This window comes from Phascolarctos cinereus, unplaced genomic scaffold (assembly GCF_003287225.1).
Source record: "Phascolarctos cinereus isolate Bilbo 61053 unplaced genomic scaffold, phaCin_HiC Scaffold_726;HRSCAF=1367, whole genome shotgun sequence".
Lineage (NCBI taxonomy): Eukaryota > Metazoa > Chordata > Mammalia > Diprotodontia > Phascolarctidae > Phascolarctos > Phascolarctos cinereus.
In genome coordinates, this window is record NW_027556098.1 from 351,942,970 (window position 1) to 351,968,753 (window position 25,784).

At 40.4% G+C, this 25,784-nt stretch overlaps 1 protein-coding gene and 1 pseudogene across 1 annotated transcript; both read right to left on the reverse strand.

The window, feature by feature from the left end:
- Positions 1–7,173: 7,173 nt before the first annotated feature.
- On the reverse strand, positions 7,174–8,169 carry LOC110195203 (olfactory receptor 51I2-like). Its single transcript, XM_020967827.2, is given in 2 exon segments — positions 7,174–7,998; positions 8,000–8,169. Coding segments are annotated over 2 exon segments (939 nt in total). The 5' UTR covers positions 8,114–8,169.
- Positions 8,170–18,311: 10,142 nt separating this feature from the next.
- On the reverse strand, positions 18,312–22,431 carry LOC110195054 (epithelial cell adhesion molecule-like; annotated as a pseudogene).
- Positions 22,432–25,784: the final 3,353 nt, after the last annotated feature.

The following is a 25,784-nucleotide window of genomic DNA, read 5'->3' on the forward strand; positions in this document are numbered from 1 at the left end:
ACGAGGAAGCTGGAAAAATAAAACACCAATTACACACAACATCATTCCATCAAGTTCACTGTGACTTTAAATGTTGGTTTTACATTATCTACACAAACATATTGGTGAAGCTCTAACATACTGGGTGTTTTTGATATATTTTTTTTAAGTTTTGAGTTCTAAATTATATCTCTCTCTCCCTCCCTCCAGTTCTTCTTCCCTGAGATAGTAAGCAACCTGATAGAAATTATATATATGCAATTATGTAAAACATTTACACGTTATTCATTTTGTACAAGAAGACTTGAAGAAAAAAAAGAAAATTAAAAATAATATGCATCAGTCTGTATTCAGAAACATTAGTTCTTTCTCTGGGGGCAGAGAAAATGTTTCATCATGAGTCCTTTGGGATTGACTTGGATCATTGTACTGCTGAGAATAGCTAAGTCATTCATAGTTGTTTGTTATATGATATTGCTGTTACTGCGTACAATGCTCTCTTGGTTCTGTTCACTTCATTTTCTATCAGTTCATGCAAGCCTCTCTAGGTCTTTCTGAAATCAGCATGCTCGTCATTTCTTATAGCACAGTAATATTCCATCACATCATATGCCACAGCTTGTTCAACCATTCCTCAATTGATAGGCATCCCCTCAATTTCCAATTTTTAGCCAATACGAAAAGAGCTGGTATAAATATTTTTGTTCAAATAAGTCCTTTACTCTTTTTTAAAAATCTCTTTGGGATACACACCTATTGTGGTATTGCTGGGTCAAAGGATATGTACAGTTTTGCAGACCTTTGGGCATAGTTCCAAATTACTCTCTAGAATGTCAACCACCATTGTTACACAATTACAAACCCAGGCACAAAATATGGCTACAAATACAATAGTACATGTGTAGTGAATAGAATGTTGGACTTAGATTCTGGAAGACCTGGATTTGAATCCTTCTCTGACATTAATAATTCCTGAGTACACTCCAGTGTGAAAATTATTATACATCTCTAGGGTATTCCGGAGGACTAGTACATCTGATGTAAGGGCTTGCTGAGCCCTTTTCAGAGTTGCTCTCCACCTTTGGTGTCTACCTGCCACTCAGCTTTCAACTATGGCTCCAGGAAGCTGTAGCATGTGCCACAGACACATGCTAGTAAAACTGTCTCCATAGAAGGGCTAAACCAAAGGGTAACCAAAGGGTCTTAAACTTGATGATTATTTAGGGAATATCTACCCCAAGTAGGTGAAGACTTTCCTGGCAAAATAGATAGAGGAGAACAATTTATTCCAATGACACATAAAGGAGGTGGAAACAGGCCCTGTGGAGAGCTTAGAACTTTACCAGACATTGAACATGCAAGGTCATTTACTGCATCCTGAGGCATCACCAAGCATCTTGACCTTTGTCTTGCCACTAGACTGTAATGACTCTCAAAGAGAGAGAGGCTGATATACAATTCTGCCTCACTTAAATCCAATTCACATGCAGGTCAAGAAGATATTATACATCTCTGAGCCTTTGTTTCCTGGGAACAATAATTATCTCTCTGAGTTTAGTGGAAGCTAGAATGAAATAATGAGTATAAAGAGTTTTGCTAAATTTAAATTGACCTAAAAATGACCACTATTATTATTCTGGAAAGGGTATGTAAATAATTAATAAAATATATAACTGGACTAGTATAAAATTTATATATCTAAAATGAATCTAATATAGTCCTGGGAAAAGCGTCATGAGCTGCAAAGCTTGATAGACTAGTTATGCAGAACTATCACCAATGTAGAAATATTGAGCTCTGTGCCTGTGAGGCTGCTCTGGGGTCGAGGAGGGGAAGGAGAAATGAAGGTATCAAGGAATTCTGCAGAAGAAAAGAAGAGAGGTAAGCTTTAAATTCAGGACCCATAGTCTTCCTCCATTCCTTTCAGGTGCAGATCCTAGTCAAGTTAAGTCAACAAGCATGAACCACTGTACTAAGCACTGGGAATAAAAATATAAGTCAAAAAGATGTTCCCTACTCTCAAGGAGCTTATATTCTAATGAGGGAAGACAACCCATAAAATGAAACAGTAAAAGGCTAGAGAGGGAGGATAAGGCATCCCTTTAGGGGCATGGTAAAGAAAGTCTGAAGAGTCAGGAGTGGAGCCTAGAGAGATAGGAAGATGTGACTGCCTTAGACATTTGTTAAAATGAAGGTCTTGAGGGGTCAGAGCCAAGATGGCAGAGTAAAAGCATTGCTTGAGCTCTCCTCCAAACCCCTCCAAATACTTGTAAATATCTCTAAAAAAATTCTAGAGGAGCAGAACCCACAAAAAGACAAAGTAAAACAAATTTCCAGCCCAAGACAACCTGGATGGGTGATTGGAAAGGTCTATCACCTGACTGGGAGAGAAATGCAGTTCAGTATGGGTGTGCAGGGAAAGACCAGGCCTCAGCAAACCTGGAATAGGCCTCAGAGGACTGAATCATGGGCAGCGGTGGTGGTTTCTAGACTTCTCAACCCACAAACACCAAAGACAACTTAGAAGGTCAGTAGGAAAAGTCTGTGACTGTGGTGAGAGAGAATCACAGTCTCTGCCCTAGCCCTGGCTGCAGCCCTGGGGCGGCAGCTGCTTCCTGAACTTCTGGCCCACAGACTGAGGGGGAATCCAGTGGTTGATCAGAGAAGGATTGCAGGGAGCTTTTTGCTGGTGCAGGAGTCTCTTAAATTGCCTGTGCTTGGATCTGGGTCACAGTTCTGGGTGGCGATCCTGGGGCGAGAAGGAGTGCTGGTGTGGTGGAGCTTGTAGTGGTGGTACAGAGAGAATCCTCCTCACAGTTCCAAGGCAGAAAAGAGTGCTTGTGGTCACTTATAGACGAGAACACAGGCCAGGAAAGGAGTAAACACCTCACCCTTGATCATACCACCTTGGGAGAACTGAAAACTTACAGGTCCCTAAAAGTGTTGATGGGGTGCTTGGGTGCTTGTGTTTGGGTCCTTGCTCTTGTACTTGGACCCTAATTTCTCCCTAGTCTCAGAAACATTGTCTCTGATAACCACTCCCCAGCCCAAGGACACTGTGCCTAGCAGTTATTCATGCATGGGCCTCAGCCTGACACTTACCTGTCTTCCTATTCCAGCTACACAAAGCTGAGTGAGAGAGTGCTGGGCTGCTCAGGCCCCAGCCCTCAGATCATGTCCCTGGAAGCCTCCCAATTCCTTAGTAAGTTCCTGTCTTGTGAGAAAGCTTTCCTTTGTTGCAGAACATTCTCTCATCAAGACAAAGGGAGAGGGGTGCCTTGCCCAGCACAAGGAGTTTTGTCTTTGGCCAGCCCAAGGACTCTTCCTCCTGCCAGACTCCCAAGATCCATACCTCTGTCATTTCCCTCCCTGATTGGTATACTCCCTGTACTTTCCCATCCATAGCTCCCAAAGACACCTGGACCTTTGGATTAGCTAATCAGTATCCCTGGTATTCCTTTCCCATGCCCTTTTCCATATAAACCCTAGCTCCATCCTCAGTCTCTTGCAGGTTCCTTAAGAATCCTTGCCTGCTGAAAAGCGTAATAATAAATCTTTGCCACCTTGACTTAAAGAATGCTTCGAGGGGTCTCAACCTCACAGACTGCAAAAGTATCTCTGAAAACAGCTGCACAAAACCCCCTGAAGCTTGGGACAATACATCTGCCATATTGGAAGCAGACTCCTAACTTAACAAAGAGTTTATAATTCAAGTAGTTGGCTGGGATCATAAGCAAATGAAGGCACAAAAAAAGACAGATCATAGAATCCTTCTTTCATAACAAAGAAGATCAAAATGAAGGTCCTGAGAGCAATCATGCAATCAGAGGAAGGGGTCCCAGGATAGAAGGTAATTCTAGTGTGAGAAGTCTAGAAGTGGAGGGAAAGAAGAACCAGAGAGTCAAGAGCAGAACAGATGGAGAGGAGTAGAGTAATGAAGCTTGATCACTGTTTTGGCCCTTTTCCTTCTCTGAACATTGATTTCCTTATTTGTACATGTAAAATCAATAAAAGTCTGACTAAATGAGTCCAAGGTCCTTTTTAGCTCTTAGAGTTTAGGGTCTAACATGGCATTCAGTACTGGAAAGAAGTCTGCATTTGTAGTTAAATGACCTGGTTTCCTGTTGTAGTTGTGCTACTTACTACCTGTATGATCTCAAGCAAATCCACTCACCTCTCTGGGTCTCAGTTTCCTTATCTGTAAAAGGAAGGCTCTGATATAAGTGGAATCTAAGGCTTCAAACCTGTGAACCTATTAACATGTGACTTTAGGTGAAATCTTTGCTACTTACTGTAAAACCTGGGACAAATCACTTCACCTCTCAAGTTCTCAGCTTCTTCTTATGTAAAGTGAGAGGGTAAGCATATAAGAGCTCTGAGTTCTGCATTTATGATTCAATGACAAATCTTGTTACAGAGAAGAAATTTTAAAAAAGTACCTCCTTACTGTCTGTGAGGAGGTGGTGAACTCTGGGTGGATCCAGAGTATTGGGTAAGATGTCAGACATAGTTACTGTGTTGGTTGGTTTTCCTTACTTTATTTTTTAAAATGTTACAAGGAATAATTCTAGGAGCTTGGGAGCAGGAGAAGGTATATCAGAAATGACTATGATATAAGAAATAGAGTATATCAATAAAAATTTTTGGAAGAATGACACAGAATGGGCATAAGTCATCAGCTATATCTTATCAGTAACTATTTTTGTGCAAAAAAGTAGAATATGAGACATTATAAAGGATATGTATAATTGGACAGGGAGGTAAACCAGTCCTGTAGCAAGTCAACTAAGAGGCACAGTAGATAGAGCTCTGTGTCTATAGTCAGGAAGACGTTGAGTTCAAATGTGACCTCGGGTACTTACTAGTGATGTGACCCTGGGCGAGTCACTTAACCCTGTTATGTGACTTGTCAAGCCTCACTTTCCTCATCTATAAAATGAGCTAGAGAAGGAAATGACAAACCACTCCAGTATCTTTGCTGAGAAAAACCCCAAATGGGGTCACAAAGAGTTTGACACAACTGAAATGACTGCACAACAACAAAACAAATCATGCTCACATTTAATACGTATGCACTGTTCACATGTCACTGTGACAGGCACTAGAAGAGATATAAAGTTTAGTTATGACAAGCTCTTATCTGAAGAGGGAATTGTGAATGCAGCCATTATACAGAATTTCTCATTCAGTTGAATTCTATCCATAGTAGCAAAGAAGTCATGGTGTGTGACACATGTTGGGCTTTTAGAGTAGTCATATTAAATCAAGGTGGGCATTATGATTGCTTTTGTTATAGAACAATCCTATTGTCTGTGGTTCAGAATTCAGACTAACAACAACAACTAAAAAAGAAAAAAAGCATGATGTGTTTGTGTTTGCCAAAACCATGGAAAGCACTCCAGCATACCCAGCCAGCTACCACAGGGGCATTGGCAGAAGGTCAAAGTGACTGAAAGAAGTGGTTTAGAAGCAGTAAATTCCAAGGCATGGCATTGTAAGCTCAACTCTGATCCTATCTTCTGTATTGTCTTGTTAACACTTCTATGCTCAGCAGCCCAATGTATTTATGGGACTAATAATTTTGTTTTCCTCTAGCAGCCCTTTGGGCTTAGTGACAGTTTTTTATTTAATGCCCCTTGGTTATCAAGGAATTCTTCACTACAATGCCATTACCTTTGATAAAGCTGTTCACATTTAAAATCCATAGGAATTCACACTCATGACTTTAATATAGTAAGCATTGCATAAATGCTTGTTTACTGAAGAAGTCTATTAATGTTTTTGTTTTCCAATGCATTTTTCGGTCCTCTTCAATAGTAGGATTTCCACTTACACGGGTTTACTTTCTATGTTTTCAGCAAATAAATCTGTATCTATGTCTTTGCTTATGAGCTTTGGGAGCATATGAAGAATAGGGTCTGCCTAATTCTATTTCTAAATGGTCTAGCATTGTCCTGCAGACATTTGTCAGCTCTCAGTAATGCTGGTGCTGTTGGTGGTAGCAATGAATGTGGTGATCATCTTGACAAGTGATAGTGATTGTACAGATGTGGGATAAAAGATGTAGCGAAATGAACTATTCAACTCAAAATTCACCAAGGTTGATTCATTTAATGGATGTAGCAGAGAAAAGGTACAGAGCTATTTGAGACCCATTTTGAATGCCATGATACTCAACTCTTATGTATGTAGGAGGTCCATTCAAGTTGGGGTAAGGGGTGCCTACATTTTTAACCCAAAAGTTTGCAATGTAGTAGCTCCCACTTTTTACTCAGCACTACTATAATGTTACTAGAGGAATAAGTGCCCAAGTTGGAAGCATTGATTAGTCCAGATTGTGGGTTAGTCCACTCATTACACTAGTGACTGGTAAGTTTCTAAAGAAGTAACGATCTTAAACTGCATATCCTATGCTAACTTCATATTAAGCCTCCTTCTAGCATATGCACTGATCCCTAGGCCTTCTTCTCTTTCTTCCAGACATCCAGATGAGGATATACATAAATAACTTGGTTGTATTACTTACCACAAATGACAAAGTACAAACTATAAGAAAATGGGAAAAAAATGGAAAAAGGGAAATAACTACATAAAGTATAAAGTTAACTAAATACAATGTTGAGAGATAGGTGGAAATAAACTTTAGAAGCTAATTGAAGAACAGGATACTTTTGTACTTATCAATTTGTACCTATTCCAAGTACATGTTAACTGACAATTCTCATGGGGCATTGACACAATTCTCAGTTCCTAAAATTGAACACTTGCTATGCACATCAATAGAAAGATTGTGGTATTAATGTGATGATGGTGATTATGATATTGGATGGTAATGGTGATGGTAATGACTGTGGTGGTGATGGTGATACTGAACAGCTTCTCTCCTTCTCCAGAAGGTCTTTCCCTACCATTCCTATCTTCCTTCTCTGAAGACGCAAGGCATCTAATTTTTTGTATCTTTCATATTCTCCTTTGTATGGTTAAGCATTCATTTATATGTACATCCTGCCTCCCCTATATGACCATTAGCTCAATCAGGGCAGTCTATATTGTACAGCTTTTTCTTTCCTAATTTACTACACAGAATAAGCACAAAACAAGGTTTATGAATTATAATGATGACAGTGATAATAATGACTTCCAGAGTAAGTACTACTCTACAGAATACTACCACAACCCCCAAATCCAAGTGGGTCACATACATAGCCGGCGAAACATGCGGACAATACTTCTTCTGATCTCCTTTGTTTTGGCACTGTAGATAATGGGGTTGAGAACAGGGGGCACAAAGAGGTAAATATTTGACATAAGGACATGCACATACCGAGGAGCATGTTTGCCAAAGCGATGCACAGTGGAGACACCAATCATAGGTATGTAGAAGATGAGCACAGCACAGATGTGTGACACACATGTGTTAAGAGCCTTGAGCCTCTCCTCACGGGAGGCAATGGCCAGCACAGAGCGAAGGATCAGAATGTAGGAGAGAATAATGAAGAGAAGGTCCAGTACAAATGTAGATATAAGCACAAACATCCCATAAATGCTGTTGACAGTAATATCAGCACAGGCTAACTTCATCATATCTGGGTGCAGGCAATAGGAATGGGAGAGCACATTGGATCTGCAAATGGGCAGCCTTTTGATAAGGAAAAGGAGGGGAAAGAGGGTTGTGAAGCTTCGGGCTGTCACAGCCAGGCCCATCCCAGTAATCACCTGGTTGGTGAGAACAGAGGCATAGCGCAGTGGGTTGCAGATGGCTACATAGCGATCAACACTCATGGCCAGCAGAATGCCAGACTCCATCATGGAGAATGAGTGAATGAGGAACATTTGAGTAAGGCAGGCATCAAAAAGAATGTCCCGGGCATTGAGGCAGAAGGTTCTGAATACAGTGGGAAGTGTAGCCAGGGACATGGCCACATCACTAAAGGAGAGCATAGACAGAAAATAGTACATGGGTGCATGGAGGCTGGACTCCCCCCATACTGCCAACAGGATCATTGTATTGCCCCCCAAGAGCCACTGTATACATCATGCAGAGGGGCCCAGCCAGCCATTCCTGAGTGCTCTCTAGACCAGGGATCCCTGTCAGGAGAAATACAGTGGGGTGTGAGACATTGAATAGTCCCATGGTGAGAGACCAGGAAAATCTTCACTCTCAGGTCTTCTGGCGCAGAGACATCAGAAGAACCCTTTTAGAGGAGAATCAAGAGATAGGGAAATTAAAGGTTTACATTCAGAATTGGAGAGCTCTAAAGACTTTAGCTATTCCCTAGCTATTTGCCCACCTGTAAATACTCATTATGTCTTATTTTACTGCGTTTAGTGGTCACAAGTCCCCTGTCCCCATTCAGTACCCCTCTTCCAGTCCAAGTGTTTTATAATCATTTGGCTTTACATCCTGCAGAAAAAGAACAATGTGCTCAAAAGATAAAGAATCATAATATTGGGAGAATACTGTAACAAATAGCATGCAATGTATTCTCCACAGAATGTCTTCAAAATGTTCCTGATTACCAGATAACTAGAACTATAAGTTCATAGCTCCCCAGAACTACCTCATTATGTAGTGCTATGGGGTAGGGAATTGACAAAATGTTGTACACACTCATCAAGTGAACACAAATGGTTTTGTGCCTCACTGCTTGGGGTAGCAGTGTCTCTTGTCACTACATGGGTACATTCTACAAAGGGCTGTAATCAGAGAATGTATCAGCAAGGGTGCAGGCTCCCGTGCTTTATAACTGTATCATCCCCTCAGCCTTAGATGAGGCAAGACCCATGGGGCATCATTCATCATTGGCTACTGTTCTTTCTCTCAAGTTTCATCTTTTTAAAAATTCTTTTGTTTACCCTCTTTCAACACTTGTCATGACTAGAGACAGTCCTCATGTACAGCTCTAGGAAAAGTCATCTTCTTGTTTCTTTCTCAGTAATCATGCCCTTTGGCCCAAAGCGTTCTGGGAAATATAGTCCTAAGAGAGTTCTTGTCTACCTATTCACAAATCTGCCTGGAAGCAACATGGAACTCCTTACAGAAGTGGAGGAAATGAAAAGGAGTATGATTATAAGGTCAAAGAGGCATAGATTTTGAATTGGAAGAAATCTCAGAGGTCTTCTAGTCCAGCCTTTTCATTTCATAGATAAGGCAACTGAGACCTCAGAAGGATAAGTGACTTACACGAAGTCATGGGGGTAGTAGGCTTCAGAGGTAAGTTTGGAATTCAGGTCTTTCAACTCCAGCAGTTGCACTCATTCCATTAGACCTTCTAGTACAAAGCATAGATCAATAAACTGAGTCTGAGAGAAATAAAGAAAATTCCTCATTGTATATGGCAGAACCAATACTAGAACCCAGGACTCTTGATTCCCATTTCAGTGTACTTACTTCACTAAGCATCTAATTGGAAAAGGACATTTAATCAATTTGCTAAATGTATAGAATGCTTTATACGATATCTTGAGTCACTGAATTTATTACCAACTCCAAGCAAATAGATACCCACTACAGGTGTCTACTTCACTGATAAAACATGGTTAATTATTCTGTGTGAGCTTTATCATAGTCAACCAATAATATCACTTGAATACACACACACACACACACACACTTCTTTATGTCGCTCAGCACTGGACTCTATCACTCTATCCCTGGAAGCAAAGAAAGGCTTCTGCCCAGCATCCCTCGTACTTCTTAATTGCCAGAGACAATTCTCAGGAGATAAAATCTTTCCCTCCCTAGGAGAGGTCCCACACAGAATGCAGGTGCCCTGGGAGCATTAGCCCAGTGATAGTCAGGACATCTCAGGGTTTGGTTAACAACTTTGAGCCTTTTCTGAAAGCAGAGTTAGATTGTGGAAAGACTTTGAAAAGGAGTGTCCTGGGAGTAGGGGGAGGGTCAAATAATACTGACCAATTTCCAGTCTTTTCTAGCATACTCCCTCAGGTAAATTCTGTCATCTGCATTGTCCCACTTGCTATTCTTTGCCCTCAGTGCTCCATTTCTTCCACTCTCTGCCTTTTGACTAACTGTCCTCCATGTCTAGAATACTCTCCCACCTCACCTCAGTCTCCAGGATTCCCTAGTCTCCTTAAAACTCAGAGTAAGTGTCACCTTTTAGAAGAGACCTTTCCCAGTCTATCCCTGTGCCCCTTTCCCCTAACAGAGTAGACCCCACTACTAGCCACCTTCCCAATGAGGTTACCTTCCATTGACACTGTAGATTTCTTGTGTGTATATGTTTATTTGCATTCTATCTTCCCCATTAGAATGTGAGCCTCTTTAGGACAGGGACCATATTTTTGTCTTTCTTTATATTCCCATGAGCAGCTGTGTGGCATAGTGGCTAAAGCACCAAACCTGGAGTCAGGAAGATCTGAGTTCAAATCTGGCCTCAGACATTTACTAGTTGAGTGACTCTGGGCAAGTCATATAACCCTGTTTACCTCAGCTTCCTCATATGTAAAGTGAGCTGGAAAAGGAAGTGGTAAATTACTCTAATATCTTTGCCTAGAAAACCCCAAATGGGGTCACAAAGAGTCAAACATGAATGAAATGATTGAACAACAACATATTCCCAGTAAATGTATTATTAATGTCTTTAGAGTGACTGCCTGAACACAGATTAGGGGCTTGAAGAAAACATCTTTACCAGAGTCAAAATATGGCTGCCCATATGCCAGTCCCTCAGCTATGGATTGATTGTGTCACAGCTTATGGGAAGGAAAGGGCTTATGGCTTGACAACCAAGGATCCAAAAGATCCCAGGAAATGCTTTCCCTAGAAGATGTCTTTATGCTGCAGGGTCCTTGATACCTAGAATTGAAGGGTTAATTTGGCGGTAGAAATGCAGGGTAATGGCCGCAAAAGGAGAAAATTAACAGATGCACAGTATGTAAGAACTAGATAGGACTATCTAGAGCAGAGGTTCTAAAAATGGGAACCTCTGAAGGTGTTCAAGACTCTTTCAGGATGTCCAAAAGATCAGAACTATTTTCACAATCATATTAGATGTTTTAATTTCTAATACAGTCCCTATCAATAGATGTAACACCCATAAACAAAAGCTTTTTGGGGGGACAGGTTGGGCTCAATAATTTTTAAGAGAGTAAATTTGTCCTGAGACCTAAAAATTTCAGAAGTGCTGATCTAGACCAATTTACTCATTTGACAAAGGAAAGTCATGCCCCCAGATCATGCAGCCAAATTTGTAGCAGATTCAAGATTTGAATCCTAGCCTTTAGATCCTCACACCAAGCTGCCCTGTCTGAGATGCCATCCTACCAAATCACCAAGCCTTATCCTTGACTCTTCCTGACTTTCATTGGAAGTTATCTTAGAAGGGATGAAGAGGACCAGCCCCAGAAGGAAACTTAAGAACCTTGTGAAGAAAGAATCAGAATGAATGAAGGATCAGTTAATCAATCAGCAAGGGAATTGCCAGGCACTCTTTGGTGCTAGAAATACAGACAAAAATAAAGCAGTCCCTTTCTTCATGGAATTTATGTACATGAGTCTTTGAAAAGAATAGAATATATCCAAAATGTTTACAAAATAAATACAAGACAATTTCATGGGGGAGTCACTAGCATCTAGGAGTGGGGTATTAGTGTGGGGGTGGGAGAAGTGTAGGGTAAGTAGAAATGGCCCTGAATGGGTTATGAATCTAGAAAATCTGCCTGGGTTACTTTTTTTTTTTTTTGCTGGGCCTACTTTCTTCCTCCCAAAAATGATGTTTTTTTGACAGGATGATCCCATAGCCTGGCAAAAGTCAACAGAACTCCTATGTTCCAGGAACACTGCTGAGTGCTTGAGATACAGTTGAAGACAAAATACAGTCTTTGATCTCAAGGAGCTCTCAGTCTAACGGCATAGCTTACTGGAAAAAAGCTGCAGCCTTCAGGCTCAGTTTCTTGGGTTTGCACCCTGGTTCTGACCCTTCTTAAACTATGTGACTTTAGCTGAGCTGCTTAACTTATTTGGGTCTTACTTTCCTCATCTGTAAAAGCTGATTAAATTTACTCTACTTATTAAGATCATTGTAAGGGAAGTGCTTTGTAAACCTTCAAGCATTGTGGAAATATGAATTACTTGTTTAAAGCCTCTTCCAGCTCTGATTATGGGTGACTGGAGAAAAGCAGTAAGATGCTGACCAAGATTGGACTCATTTGGGCTGAAGTGCCTCTGATCCCCAGACTGGCAGAGAGCCTGCATTTGTAGCATATTCCTGGATTCCCTCAGAGGGCAAAGTGCCTGCCTCTGTGGTTATCATGATGACAGCAAGGAACTGGAAATGTGTTCCCCTCCACACACACCTCATTCTTTATCTGACATCTTCTCTAAGACCTCAGGTGCTAACTTTAAAGCAGGAGTTCTTAACTTGAAGTCAGTCCTCTGTAGTTCTAGCTTTCTAGGAGTGTTGTTCCCTATCACCATGTCTGTGTCTTCTGTTCCTACTCAAGGCTACAGAGCCTGTTCCTGTCCATCCCACTGTCTCTGTGCTGAACAGCCTTAGACCTGACCTGAATTCCAGCTATGTGTTCCTAAGAGCCAGCTGTGGTATAATGCAAATGTTCCTGAATGCTGAGTCAAGAACACCTGGATTTAAATTCTGGCTCTGACATTAACTAGCTGTTTAACCATGGACAAGCCACTTAATCTCTCAACCTCAGTTCAGCTATAAAATGAGAGTGATAATATCTCTGCTACTTACCTTACAGGAGTGTTATCATGAAAGCATTTTGTATAGGGTAATGCAAATATCTTTTATTAAGGATTCTGGGAGGATGGATTTCATACCCAATCCCCTTTCCACTTTCAGTTCCTTCCCTCTGGGAAACTGATGCCTTCAGAACCTAAATTATCCTCTAGACATTCAACTCTTTCTGCCTATTTGCCTCTTTAAGCTCTTCCAATTATGTCTCAGCTCAAAGGAACTGTACACACACACACACACACACACACACACACACACACACACACACACACACACACATACACACACACACGTACACGCACAGGGAAACAAAAGCCCAGAGAGGGAAAGGGATTTACCAAAGGTCACAGAATTAATTGCTGACAAAGTTGGAGTTTCACCAGGTTTCCCAACATCCAATCTAGTGTTCTTTCTTTGAGTTCCTACTATGTCTGTCTCAGTAATATTGCTCCATCCCTGATACTTACTCTATGTAGTCATAGGACTAGAAGAAAAAAGAAGAGACCAAGGAGCTCACCAGCCCAGGAGGATCCCAGAACTCACCAGACCCATCCGGAAAAGTAGATTGTTGGAAAGATAACCTTATACACAGAAGTGTGTGTATCCTTCTCCCCGCCTGTCACAATGTGAGCAGGTCTGTCGTCATTCTATTCATAGCCTGATCTGAGACTCCAGGAAAGGGACAGAGAGGGAACTAGTGGAAGTGAGTGATGAGATGAGGCTCAGGACCCTCTTGGGCTTCATACCCTTTTCCCTTAGTGAAGAAGTACCCTGTAGGCTAAAATTTCCAAGTGGGAGAGAATATGATTTAGATATTTATGGGGCCATTCCTTTCCTGGATGAATGTGGTCAAGTCATGATCTTCATCACAGTTTGGATGAGAATATAGAATATAGAATGTATTCCAAAATAGTTTCACGCACATGGCTTCAACTCTCTTTCCCATGAAACACCGAGGCAGAGAAAAGAAGGATGAAGTACAACATTTATTTCTATTAAAATACTTGAAAGCATAGGTATAAAGGGATTTTTCCTTAAATTGATAAAAAGCATTTATCCAAAACCATCTATAAGCATTATTTGTAGGGGGAGAAAGCATATGCCTTCCCAGTAAGATCTGGTGTGAAACAGGGATGGCCAATGTCACCAAAATGATTCATTATTGTATGGGAAATCATAGCAATAGCAATAAGAGAAGAAAAAGAACCAGAAGGAATCCAAATAGGCAATGAAGTAACAAATCTATCTCTTTTTGTAGAGAATATGATGATATACTTGGAAAACCCCAAAGACTCACCAAAACATTAGCTGAAACAATTAATAATATTAGCATAGTAGCAAGACATAAAGTAAATCCACATAACTCACTAGCATTTCTGTATATCACAAACAAAATCCTACAAGAAGAGATAGTAAGAGATACTCCATTTAAAATAGCTCTAGAGAGTATAAAATACCTGGAAGTATACCAGCAAAAACAAAATTTTATAAAGAAAATTATAAAAAATAAAAACTTTTCATATAAATATAATCAAATTTAAATAATTGGAGAAATATTAATTGTTCAAAGGTAGGGGAAGGCTAATATAATAAAAACGACAATTTACCTAAAGTAATTTATACATTCAATGTCATCCCAATTAAATTACCAAAAAAGTTCACTGAATTATAAAAAAACTAACAAAATTCATTTGGACAAAAAGTCAAGAATATCAAAGGAACTAATGAAAAAATGTAAAGGAAGGAAACTTACCATTCCTTCTCTGGAGACCTGAAGCACTTATTAGTGTTATTACTATAATTTAGGATATGCTATACATATGTTGTCATGCAAAACATATACATAACAGTCATGTTGCAAAAGAAAAAAAATAAGCAAAAAGAACTTAAGAAAAATAAAGAAAGTAAAGAAAACTATACTTCAATCTGTATTCAGACATCATCAGTTCTTTCTCTGGGAATGGATAACATTTTCCTCATAAGTCCTTCAAAGTTGTCTTGGATTGCTGTATTGCTGAGAATAGCTAAGTCATGCACAGCTGATCATCTTACAATATTGCTGTTACTTTGTACACAGTACATTTCACTTTGCATCAGCCCATGCTAGTCTTTCCAGGTTTTTCTGAGAGGATCCTGCCCGTCAGTTCCAATAGTACAATAGTATTCCATCATAATCTCATACCACAACTTGTTCAGCTATAAACGCAACTGATGGGCTTCCCCCCCCCTTCTTTACCTCCAGAAAAGAGCTGTTAAAAATGTTTTGTACCTATTTAGGTCCTTTTCCTTTTTGTTTTTATCTCTTTTGGGATACAGACCTAGTAATGGTATTGTTAGGACAAAGGGTACGTATGCATCGTTTTATAACCCTTTGGACATACTTTCAAATTGCTCTACAGAATGTTTGAATCAGTTCAAAACTTCACCAATAGTACATTAAAATCTCATTTTCCCCACATCCCCTCCAATATTTGTCATTTACCTTTTCTATCCTATTAGGCAATCTAATAATTGTGAGGTAGTACCTTAAAATTGTTTTAAATTCCGTTTCTCCAATCAATAGTGAATTAGAGTATTTTTTAATATGGCTGTAGATAGCTTTGATTACTTCATCTGAAAACTGATCATATCTTTTGATAATTTATCAATTGGGGAATGGCCCTTATTTTTATAAATTTGACTCAGTTCTCTATAGGTTTGAGAAATGAGGCCTTTATCAGAGAAACTTGCTTCAAATTTTTTTTTCACAGTTACTATTACTAACTGTATTTTCCCTCCATCCTATTCCCCCCACCCCATCTATTGTATTCTCTCTCTTTTCATCCTGTCCTCCTCAAAAGTGTTTTGCTTCCCCCAATCTGCCCTTCCTTCCATAACCTCCCCCTTCCCCCTTCTCTTATCTCTTTCCTCTCCTGTTTTCCTGTAGGGTAAGATAGATTTCTGAACCCAACTGACTGTGCACGTTATTCCTTCTTTGAGCCACTCCCCCTCAACTTCTTCTCCTCCCCCTTCTTCTTCTTCACTGTAAAACCTTTTTCTTGCCTCTTTTATACAAGGTAATTTATCCCATTCTACCTTCCCTTTCTCTTTCTCCTAGTACATTCCTTTCTCACCCCTTAATTTTATTTTTTTTTAGATATTATCCTTTCATATTTAACTCAAACCTCTGCTATCTATCTATATATACTCCTAACTATCCTAATAATAAGAAAGGAGTTACGAGTTACAAATATCATCTTCCCATGCAGGAATGTAAACACTTTAAAATTATTATGTCCCTTATGATTTTACTTTCCTGTTTACCTGTTTACCTTCTCTTTAGTCTTGCATTTAAGAGTCAAATTTTCAATTCAGCTCTGATCTTTTCATCAAGAATGCTTGAACATCTTCTATTTCACTGAGTTTCCATTTTTCCCCTGAAGGATTATACTCAGTTTTGCTGGGTAGATGATTCTTGATTCTAATCCTATCTCCTTTGCCGCCTGGAATATCATCTTCCAGTTCCTCTGATCCTTTAATATAGATGCTGCTAAATCTTGTGCTATCCTGACTGTGGCTCCATGATATTTGAACTGTTTCTTTCTGGCTGCTTGCAATATTTTTTCCTTGACCTGGGAACTCTGGAATTTGGCTATGATATTCCTGGGAGTTTTCATTTTGGGATCTCTTTCAGAAGGGGAGGTGATCAGTGGATTCCTTATATTTCTATTTTACCCTCTGCTTCTAGAATATGAGGGAAGTTTTCCTTGATAATTTCTTAGAAGATGATGTCTAGGCATTTTTGTTGATCATGGCTTTCAGCAAGTCCAATAATTTTTAAATTATCTCTCCTGAATCCATTTTCCAGGGCAGTTGTTTTTCCAAGGAGATATTTCACATTGTCTTCTTCTTTTTTTTTTTATTGTTTTGTTTTTGTTTCAATGTTTCTTGGTTTTTCATAAAGTTGTTAACTTCAATTAGCTCCCTTCTAATTTTTAAGGAATTATTTTCTTCAGTGAGCTTTTATGGTTCATTTTCCATTTGTCCAATTCTGCTTTTTAAGGTATTTTCCTTCTCATTGGCTTTTTGAGACCTGTTTTAGCATTTGGCCTAGTCTGTTTTTTAATGTGTTATTTTCTTCAGTATTTGTTTGTGTCTCCTTTAGCAAGCTATTAACTCATTTTTCTTGATTTTCTTGTATCATTCTCATTTCTTTTCCCAATTTTTTCTTTACCTCTCTTACTTGGTTTTTGAAATCCTTTTTAAGCTCGTCTATGGCCTGAGACCAATTTATATTTTTCCTTGGAGGCTTTGGATGTAGGAATTTTGACTTTGTTGCATTCTTTTGAGTATATATTTTGATCTTTCTTGTCACCATAGTAACTTTCAACAGTCAAGAGGTTTTTATTTTTTTTTCCTGTTGTTCGCTTATTTTCCTAGCTTATTAGTTGACTTTTAACTCTTTGCTAAAGTAGGGTTTTGCTTCCAGAGTAGAGGGTGTGATGTCCCAAGCTTCAAGGATTTTGTGTAACTGTTTTCAGAGATGCTTCTAGGGACCTGTAAGTTTTCAGTTCTTCCAAGGTGATATGATCTAAGGAGAGCTATTTCCTTCTCTCCTGGCCTGTGCTCTGGTCTGTGACTGACCACAAGCACTCTTTTCTGCCCTGGAACTCTGAGGAGGGTTCTTCCTACTCTGCTGCCACAAGCTCTGCTATGCTAGTGCTTCTCGTCACCTGGGTGTGCCACCTAGGACTGAAACCTCGATCCAAGTATGGGCAAAGCAACAGAGTCCTGCCTCAGTGCTAGCAAAAACACCTCCATAACCTCCTTCTGACCAGTTGTTTGACCCCCTGCTGTCACTGCCACTGGGGATTCAGTTACTCCCAAGGCCTGCTCCCTTTAAGTGTGGCCAGAGCTTTGCTGTCAAGGCTGGAGCTGGACTGCACTCCACTCTCACCCAAGTGTGTCAGACTTTTCCTGCTGACCTTCTAAGTTGCTTTGCCATCTGTGGGCTGAGAGATCTGGAAACCACCACTGCTGCCACTGATTCAGTATCCCCAAGGCTTGCTCTGGGTTTGATGGGGCTTTTCTGTGCTGGCACCACCTGTGCTTGACTGTGCTCCTCTCGCATCCTGATGTAACAGATCTTTCCTGCTGACCTTCCAAGTTGACTTAGGCTGAGAATTTGTTTCATTTAATGTTTTTGTGTATTCTGCTGCTCTAGAATTTGTTTAGTCATTTTTTTACACTTGTTTATTTCATAGTGTCATAAAAAAGTTTAAGGAAATTCAAGACAAAAATATGCACAAGACAAAACAAAAAATATTATTGAAAACTAGCTTTCATTTACAAGTAAAAGTGTAGAATTCAAACACTATTGTGGAAATACACTTAAAGCATGAATTTTGATGTCATATAAGCATTTGCTTAAACCTATGCAGTCTAGTTTTCATCTAAGAAAATGTATATTTGAATAATTTGTAGTGGCCCAACTCTTTTAGATAGGGATAGCCAAAATTTAGGTTATTGTTGTTCCTAACAAGATATTAATCTGGCAAGGATTCTTTTATCCCATGTCCACACATATGGTATCAATATCTATTTTTTCTTCTTCTCATCTTCATATTTTGGTAGTTATGTGAAGAGTCCTCTATGCAAGTCACCCATCTCCTTTATTTCATTTTTTTCATATGTTGTCCTCCTTTTCTTCCTGGACATAACCAGCACAACAATTCCAGCCACAAGTGACAGAACTACAGCTATGAGTGAGACAATATAAACAGTGTGAGATCACTCAGATGGACTGAGTGTAACAGTTTTGTAGACTGTTACAAACTCAAGGTTGGTTACGCTAGCCTGAATAGGCCCAAGTTTCAAGTTCCTAGAAAACATATGATCTGTACTGTTACATTAGTATTAGGTAATGGTTAATGCTAAATAAGGATAAAATAGCTAGGATTGGTAGCATTATAATGAGATTCCTTGTTTCTGGGGTAGATTTTCGTGTTTTAGACTGTAAGGCTGAAATTCCTGTCCAATGGGAATTTACAGCCAGTGGTGGGTGGGTGTCTCTATAACCTTCGTTCTGACCTTTGTGCCTCTCCTGGCTTCCCTGGTACTGCGGGATGAAGCAGACGCCTGCTTCTAGCGAGAATGTAATAAATCTTTCACTGTATACCTAGAAAATCTCTGAGTGTTATTTTTGGGTAACTGTAGCACAACTATGATGACAGCGATAACACCAGCTTTTAGTCCTTGTATCGAAAATTCAGGTGCCTTTCCATCAAGACAATAGATTAAGTTTTAGCAGGATTCAGATCAAGCATTTCACCATTTATGTCAAGATAAATTTTACTGAAATGAAAGAGAGATCACCTTCTACATCTTTCTCAAAATAATAAGCTACATTAGCTATGTCCTTATCATTAATGCATCATTAGGGTCCTATTTTGCATCAGGTCAATAGTGATAACATCATCTTGAAATAAAATTCTTTTGATATATTTAGGGTTCACTTGATAACGATGATGAATTTCCTATTTGATGGCATTTTCTAAGATAGTATTAAAGGTTTTTCTCTTGTGTTTCAGTTCAATGATGATTCAATGCTATTATTAGGTTACTGCATGGTATTTCACTATCCTTGTCTTACTCCAGCTGTATTCACACACCAGCAAAGAGCACTACCATTACACTGGCAAGGATTGAAATGACCATGGGCGTCACAATCAGGATCATATATTCCATCCATTATCTTTAATAGCTCCTTCTGGTTTATTTCTCAGTCCACTCTTTGAATTAATCATTTTTGCCTTCCTCACCAAACATTTTGTAACCAGTTTTGAACAGGTGACTATATTTGGTGAACCAATAGCCTGACATTGGCACGCATCAGGTGATATTTCAGTGCATTTTTTAAACTTGTTTGTTTCACAGAAACAAACTTTCTGTCCTGGAGCAGCAGCGGAGCGCAAGAGCTGGTGGGGAGAGCCATGGAGAGCTCACCAGACGGAGCTAAGAGGTACAGGGGCACGAGGGCACCAGAGGGAGTTAAGGGTTACAGGGGCGCGGAGCTCCTCCCGCTCCTCTGATAGGCCCAGTGGGTCGGACCCACGTAAGGCCCTCAAGGCGTCGGGCTGGGGGGAGGGAGGAGGTCTCGTGCCCCTTGGGACTGGGAGAGGCGAGGAGGGAAGGTCACCTGGCCCCAAGCGCAAAGAGGACCCGGAGGTGAACAGGAAGAGGTCTAGAGGTGAGCCAGATTCCCGAAGCGCCAGAGCGAGTCTGGGGCTGGTGTCTGGCGCCGCGCCAGGACCAGCCCCGCTGCCCTAGTCTCTGCCTCTCTCTGAACCCCACCTCAGCGCTGTGGTACCCCTGCCTTTCACCCCACCTGCCCTACGGATTACGGGGTAGAGTCACTAGCTGCCTTCTCCTCCCACTCCCCTTCCCTCCTCTCCCCTCATCTGGCGCCCTCGGCCCTCTAGAGTCATTTTATAAAGATTATTTGGAGGGGTTTGGGGAAGACCGCCGGCTAGTCCCTGCCTTTACTCCACCATCTCGGCTCCGCCTGAAGCACTTATTTTTTTGTATCAATAATGTTACATTTTCTTATGCTCTCTTATATGGTTAAGTATTCATTTATGTTATAAAGACCCCAGACTCAATTCAGAATTCTGTCTGAGACTGGGCTCAGTGAATTGCCCAATTTAGAGTTAACTCGGTAATAAGGAAACCAGAATGGAGTGAAAGAAGAGATGCATTTATTGTGATTCTTGGGAGAAGTGAATGTGTACGTTGTCTCAGGGGATCCACACATACCCATACAGAAGCAGAGCAAGCGATTATATAGGATTATTTGGTTTTAACCCCACCTTGTCCCACTCTCCCTTCTCCATTGGTCAGGGACAGACAGGATGTCCCTCTTCCTGGACCACCCTTTGCATGTTACTGCTTAACATGTTTCTTCTCCCTCGTCATGTGATACATGTACAAAAATGGAGGCTGTCTCCTCCCATGGAGTGTGTAAGTTAATATGCATGAAGCTAATTAAGCATTCGTGTTAGTGAAAAGTCAATGACCTTCCCTTGACCCTGACCAGCTTGTGCAGGTTGCCCCCTGGGCCCCCTTCAAGAGTAACTTGTAGAATTCTTCCATCTATATGATTGGATTGGGTCTTTCTGCCCTCCCTTTCATCCTGTTTTACACATTTCTGCACATCCTTTGTAACATCTGTTTTATTGTTGGCCCCCCCCTTTTTTTTTTTTGTGAAACTAAAGTGGGCCAGGCTGGTAATCTGGAATTTCAACAAACCATTGCTCATGCCAAAGTTGCTGACATTCATGCTTTGAGATTTCCACCAAGTAGCTCATAGTTCTCTATAACTTGCTCAACTGACAGGAGCTCAGCTCCCCTTAGGCTCAGGGGCCAACAGATAGATTCAATCTTTACTTCAAACTAAGTATACATTCCAAACTGTCACCCATGTAGCATTTTGAAATGTCAGACTTTCATTAGGCTGTTGATCATTTCATAGGGATTCAAAAACATGGTGTACCCACAGATTGGACTATAATAGAAGAAAGGACCCCTAATGCAGCTCCTGTACAATATTGCTCATTCTTCTAAATGAAACCCACCTGCCTGCTGAGTTGTAGCAATGGCCTTATAAAACACAGTCTGACCTCTCTCACATGTGTTCCATGGGTCACTATCAGGACTCAGCAAAAGAGGCTGAAGCTTGTCTACAGGAGATGCAGAGGACTGCAGCAGGGTGACTAGTACAGTGAGGGAACTGGAACAGCTGAAGGAAGTGGTTGGTTAGCCTGGAGAAGAGGGGTGGGTTGGGGAAGCATGGTAACTGTATTCGTTTATTTGAAGAGCTGTCCAGTGGAAGGATTTGCTATGTCCTGCGTGGCGCCAGAGGACAGAATGAGAAGCAATGAGTAGAAACTACAGAAGCAGTTTTTATCTCATTATAAGGAAAAAATATATATACACACATATATACATACATACACACATATACATATATATACATATATCTATATCTATCTATATCTATATCTATATCTATATCTATATCTATATCTATATCTATATCTATATCTATATCTATATCTATATCTATATCTATATCTCTCTATCTCTATCTATATCTCTATCTCTATCTCTATATATCTATATCATTTATATCTATATCTATATCTATATCTATATCTATATATCTATATCTATATCTATATCTATATCATCTATATCTGTATCTATCTTTCCAATGCTAGAATGACTGCACCAGGACACTATGGGTTCTCCTTCACCAGAGGTATTCAAGCAGAGGTGACCTCATCACTTCCATATTGTAGATGGAATTCCTCTTCAGGGATGGATTAGACTAAATGTCCTCGGAGATGTCATTAAATTCTGAGATTCTTTGAATATCATTGGTTTAATTCTGCCTGGCTCTTCTGAAGAAGACACAGCTCAGAGACATAGCATACAACCTAATTGGGGGATTTAGGATTACAAACTGGAATTGTAGACTAAGAAATCCCTGGCCATAGTTCTTCCCTGAGAGATCTCAAAGTACCAAGATCCCTCCCTCTCTCCATGTTTATTTCCTGACTTATTCCTTAATTGCCTGCTTAATTGCAGAGCCTGAGGACTCCCTAGAGGCATCCCTATAAAACTCAGGGCATTTACAGCCAGCAGTCTCAGGAGTGTTGGTTTGAACAACTGCAGACCCTCCATCTCTTGCCATAGTGGTTCCAATGAAGTAGGTAAGTCCTGGGTCCCCAAACTGACCCTTGCCTAGGGAACCTTAGTCCCATCTTCCCAGACTGACAAGAGATAGTTTTGGAGGTTACTAGGGAGAAAGACTTCCCCTCATGATCAAAGAATGGCATGATAGAAGTTCAAAAGGCCCTTAATGATCATCTAGATTAGTCCCTAACTATTGCAAAGTTCCCCTCTGCAGGACCCTCATGGGTTCTCATCCAATCTCTACTCACAGTGATGGATAGCTCACTCACTGTTGAAGGAGTCAATTCCATTCAAACACAACACTAATAGTTACAGGGTTACTCTTATGTCAAGCCAAAAAAATGATCTTATAACTAGAAAAATAGGACCATCCAGAGCCTCACAAAATATTTACTTCCTCTTTCACATGAAAGTCCTTCACATATTTGAAGCCAGGTACCACACACTGCCAAAGGCTGGTCTTTGCCAGATAAAGGCACTCCCTTGGTCATATTAGTTTGTCATCATGTGTCTTAAAATGTAGTGTCCAGAACTGAAAATGGTACTCTCCAGAGCTCTGGCCAGTGGGACCGTTAACCTCCCTGGATCTGGGTCTTATGGATGTGAGTCTTGCCTACTACTCCTGCCTAGTATCTCGGCAGACCCCTCCAGATTATAAGTTTTCTGTTAGTGTAGGAAGTTTTGTATGTGTCTAGATGGCAATGACAGAATTGAGTATATGAGATGATGGGTCAAAAGATCTCTGCTTCACCTCAGGGGAACTGACTGTAGCAACTAACTGAACAAATGATATTTATTAATTTCCTGCTGTGTGCCTGGCGCTGTGCTAAATGCTGGGGAGACAAATGCCATAGAAATTAGGGAGAATCCAATTCATTAGTGCCTGTTGATGAGGGGTGAGAGAAGCTAGAAGATCAGAAATCTTCCACATCTCTCATAGCCTAAAAATAAGGAATATTCTTGTGACAGAGAAATTTCTGTTGTGCTCCATGGTAACAAGAAAGGGGACAATGTTGAAAGAATACTGGCTTTGGAGTCCCAGGCTATTGGTTCAAATCCCGCCTTCAATGCACACTACCTCTTTGACCCTAGACAAGGCAGTTGGCTCCTTGGATTTAGTCTCCTCACCTGTAAAATGAGATTAGATGGCTTCTGAGGTTCCTTTTAGCTTTACATCTATTATTCTGTGAAAGAATCTGCATCAGACATCCCTCTCTTGTTTTCCTCCAGCTCTCATAGCATGCTCAAGACAGCTGGATGTGGAGGCAGGAAGACCTGAGCTGAAATTCTGACCCTGACACTTACCAGCTAGGTAACCCTGAGCAAGTTATGTAACTTCTCGGGCTTTAGCTTCCTGATCTGTTAAATGGCATTTAAGATCTCTCTCAGCTCTAAATCTATGACCCTATGATCCTCTAAGCACTTAACCCTGTGATGGTCTCCTTTAGTAAACCTTTTCCTCTGAAGCCCAATCCTGCCCTCACAAGATTAGCATCCTTCAGTCAAAGAGTCAGAGACCACCTTCTGCAGAGTCATTAGAGGAATTGGAAAAAAAAAGAGCATCCTAGCTAAAGCTACATCTGATCTCACTACTCAATTCCTGAGGCCTGATAGGATGAAATGGCTCCCATTTTTCTGTCCCTGTGCCTCTCTGTCTTTGTCTGTGTGCCTCTGTCCCTCTGTTTCTGTGTCTTTTTCTCTGTCACACACACACACACACACACACACACACACACACACACACACACCCCAGATGGGAAGGAAAAGTGAAAACCTACTTATTTGAATGCCTGATTCCTAGTACAAATACAGGCATATGGTATTTGCTTAACATAAATGACAGTTGATTTCTTGATTACCTAATTCAGTTAATGGTCTTGTGGCTCATACAGCTGTCCTCCTAGTCATCCAGGTTCCAAATCTCAAGATCGTCTTTTATAGTCCTCCCACCCCAGCTTACACTGTATCAGGCTATACTACTTCTCTGTATGCCTCTACATCCTCACCATTCCCATTGCCACCGGCCTAGTTTGAACTGTTCACTGCCATTAACCTGAGTTGCTGGGATGGCCTCCTAACAAGTATCCCTGGCTCCATTCATCTGTCTTCCACCCCTACAATCCACACTGCACACTCTACCAGAGCTACCTTCCTAAAGGACAGGTCTGCTTATCCTGGCACCTGAAGGATTAGCCTTAGCACTGTGGAAAAATTGTTCATATTCTCTGGTCCTTAGCCTCCTCATCTCTGGGATGGAGATAATAAAACTTCTGCAGTTCCTATTATAAGAAAGAACTTCTGAACTCTAATGTGCTATATTAAAGTGACATAATGATGATGTCCATATGCTGTTCAAAAATCTAGTCATAGTTGTAAGTAAAGCTTTTTTTAACCTTAAAGCATCATAGAAACATGAATTATTATTAGCAAAGCATTATATCACTCACTCCTCTGCTCAAAAGTTTTCCATTCATTTCGTTGGGTGCACTGTCCTTTGCTGGGCACTGGGGGAGATTTGAAGATATACAAGAAATAGTCCCTGTGTACGTGGAGCTTACAGCCTAGTAGATGGGAGAAAACAGGCATAGATTTGAGGAGAAAACAAGGAAATATGTGATAAAAAGTCAGAATTAATGGAAAGAGTTAAATGGGAGAACATATTATGGTGAGAATATTTCTGGTTAGAAAGTCATGGAAGGTTTCAAAGATAAAGGTAAATAAATCATGGATGTTGAGCAGTAGAAAAGTGGGTGGGAAATGATGATATTCTAGGGATAAAGAATAGCTAGAAGAAATGCCAAGGATTGGGCAGCTATTGACTATGTTCACAGAATTTAGAGCTGTCCAGTTTGACTTGTTTTAAAAATGAAGTCTTTTGGGGACAGCTAGGTGGCACAGTGGATAGAGCACCAGCCCTGGATTCAGGAGGACCTGAGTTCAAATCCAGCCTCAGATACATAACACTTAGTAGCTGTGTGACCCTGGGCAACTCACTTAACCCCCATTGCCCAACCAAAAACAAAAAAAGGGGGGGAAAATGAAGTGTTTTCTAAAGTTTTTGCAGTAAGAGGATCATACGAGTGTTTCATTCTTAGTCCTTAAAATATAGCAGCTGTTTATATCCATGTGAACCAAGCAGAGGCAGTGCTACTATAATACCTAAATGAAAAAGAGTATAAATTTTACCTAGAAATGAAGATGAGACCTTATCTAAATTCTGTGAATGTAGAAAAATACTGTAGGTCTAGAGTGAAAGGGAGACAAGGAGGTGGAATGTGATTCTGAAGATACAGCAAGACAGCAGTTAAAGGAGAGAAGAATCTTTATGTTTAAGTAAATTGAAATATCTTC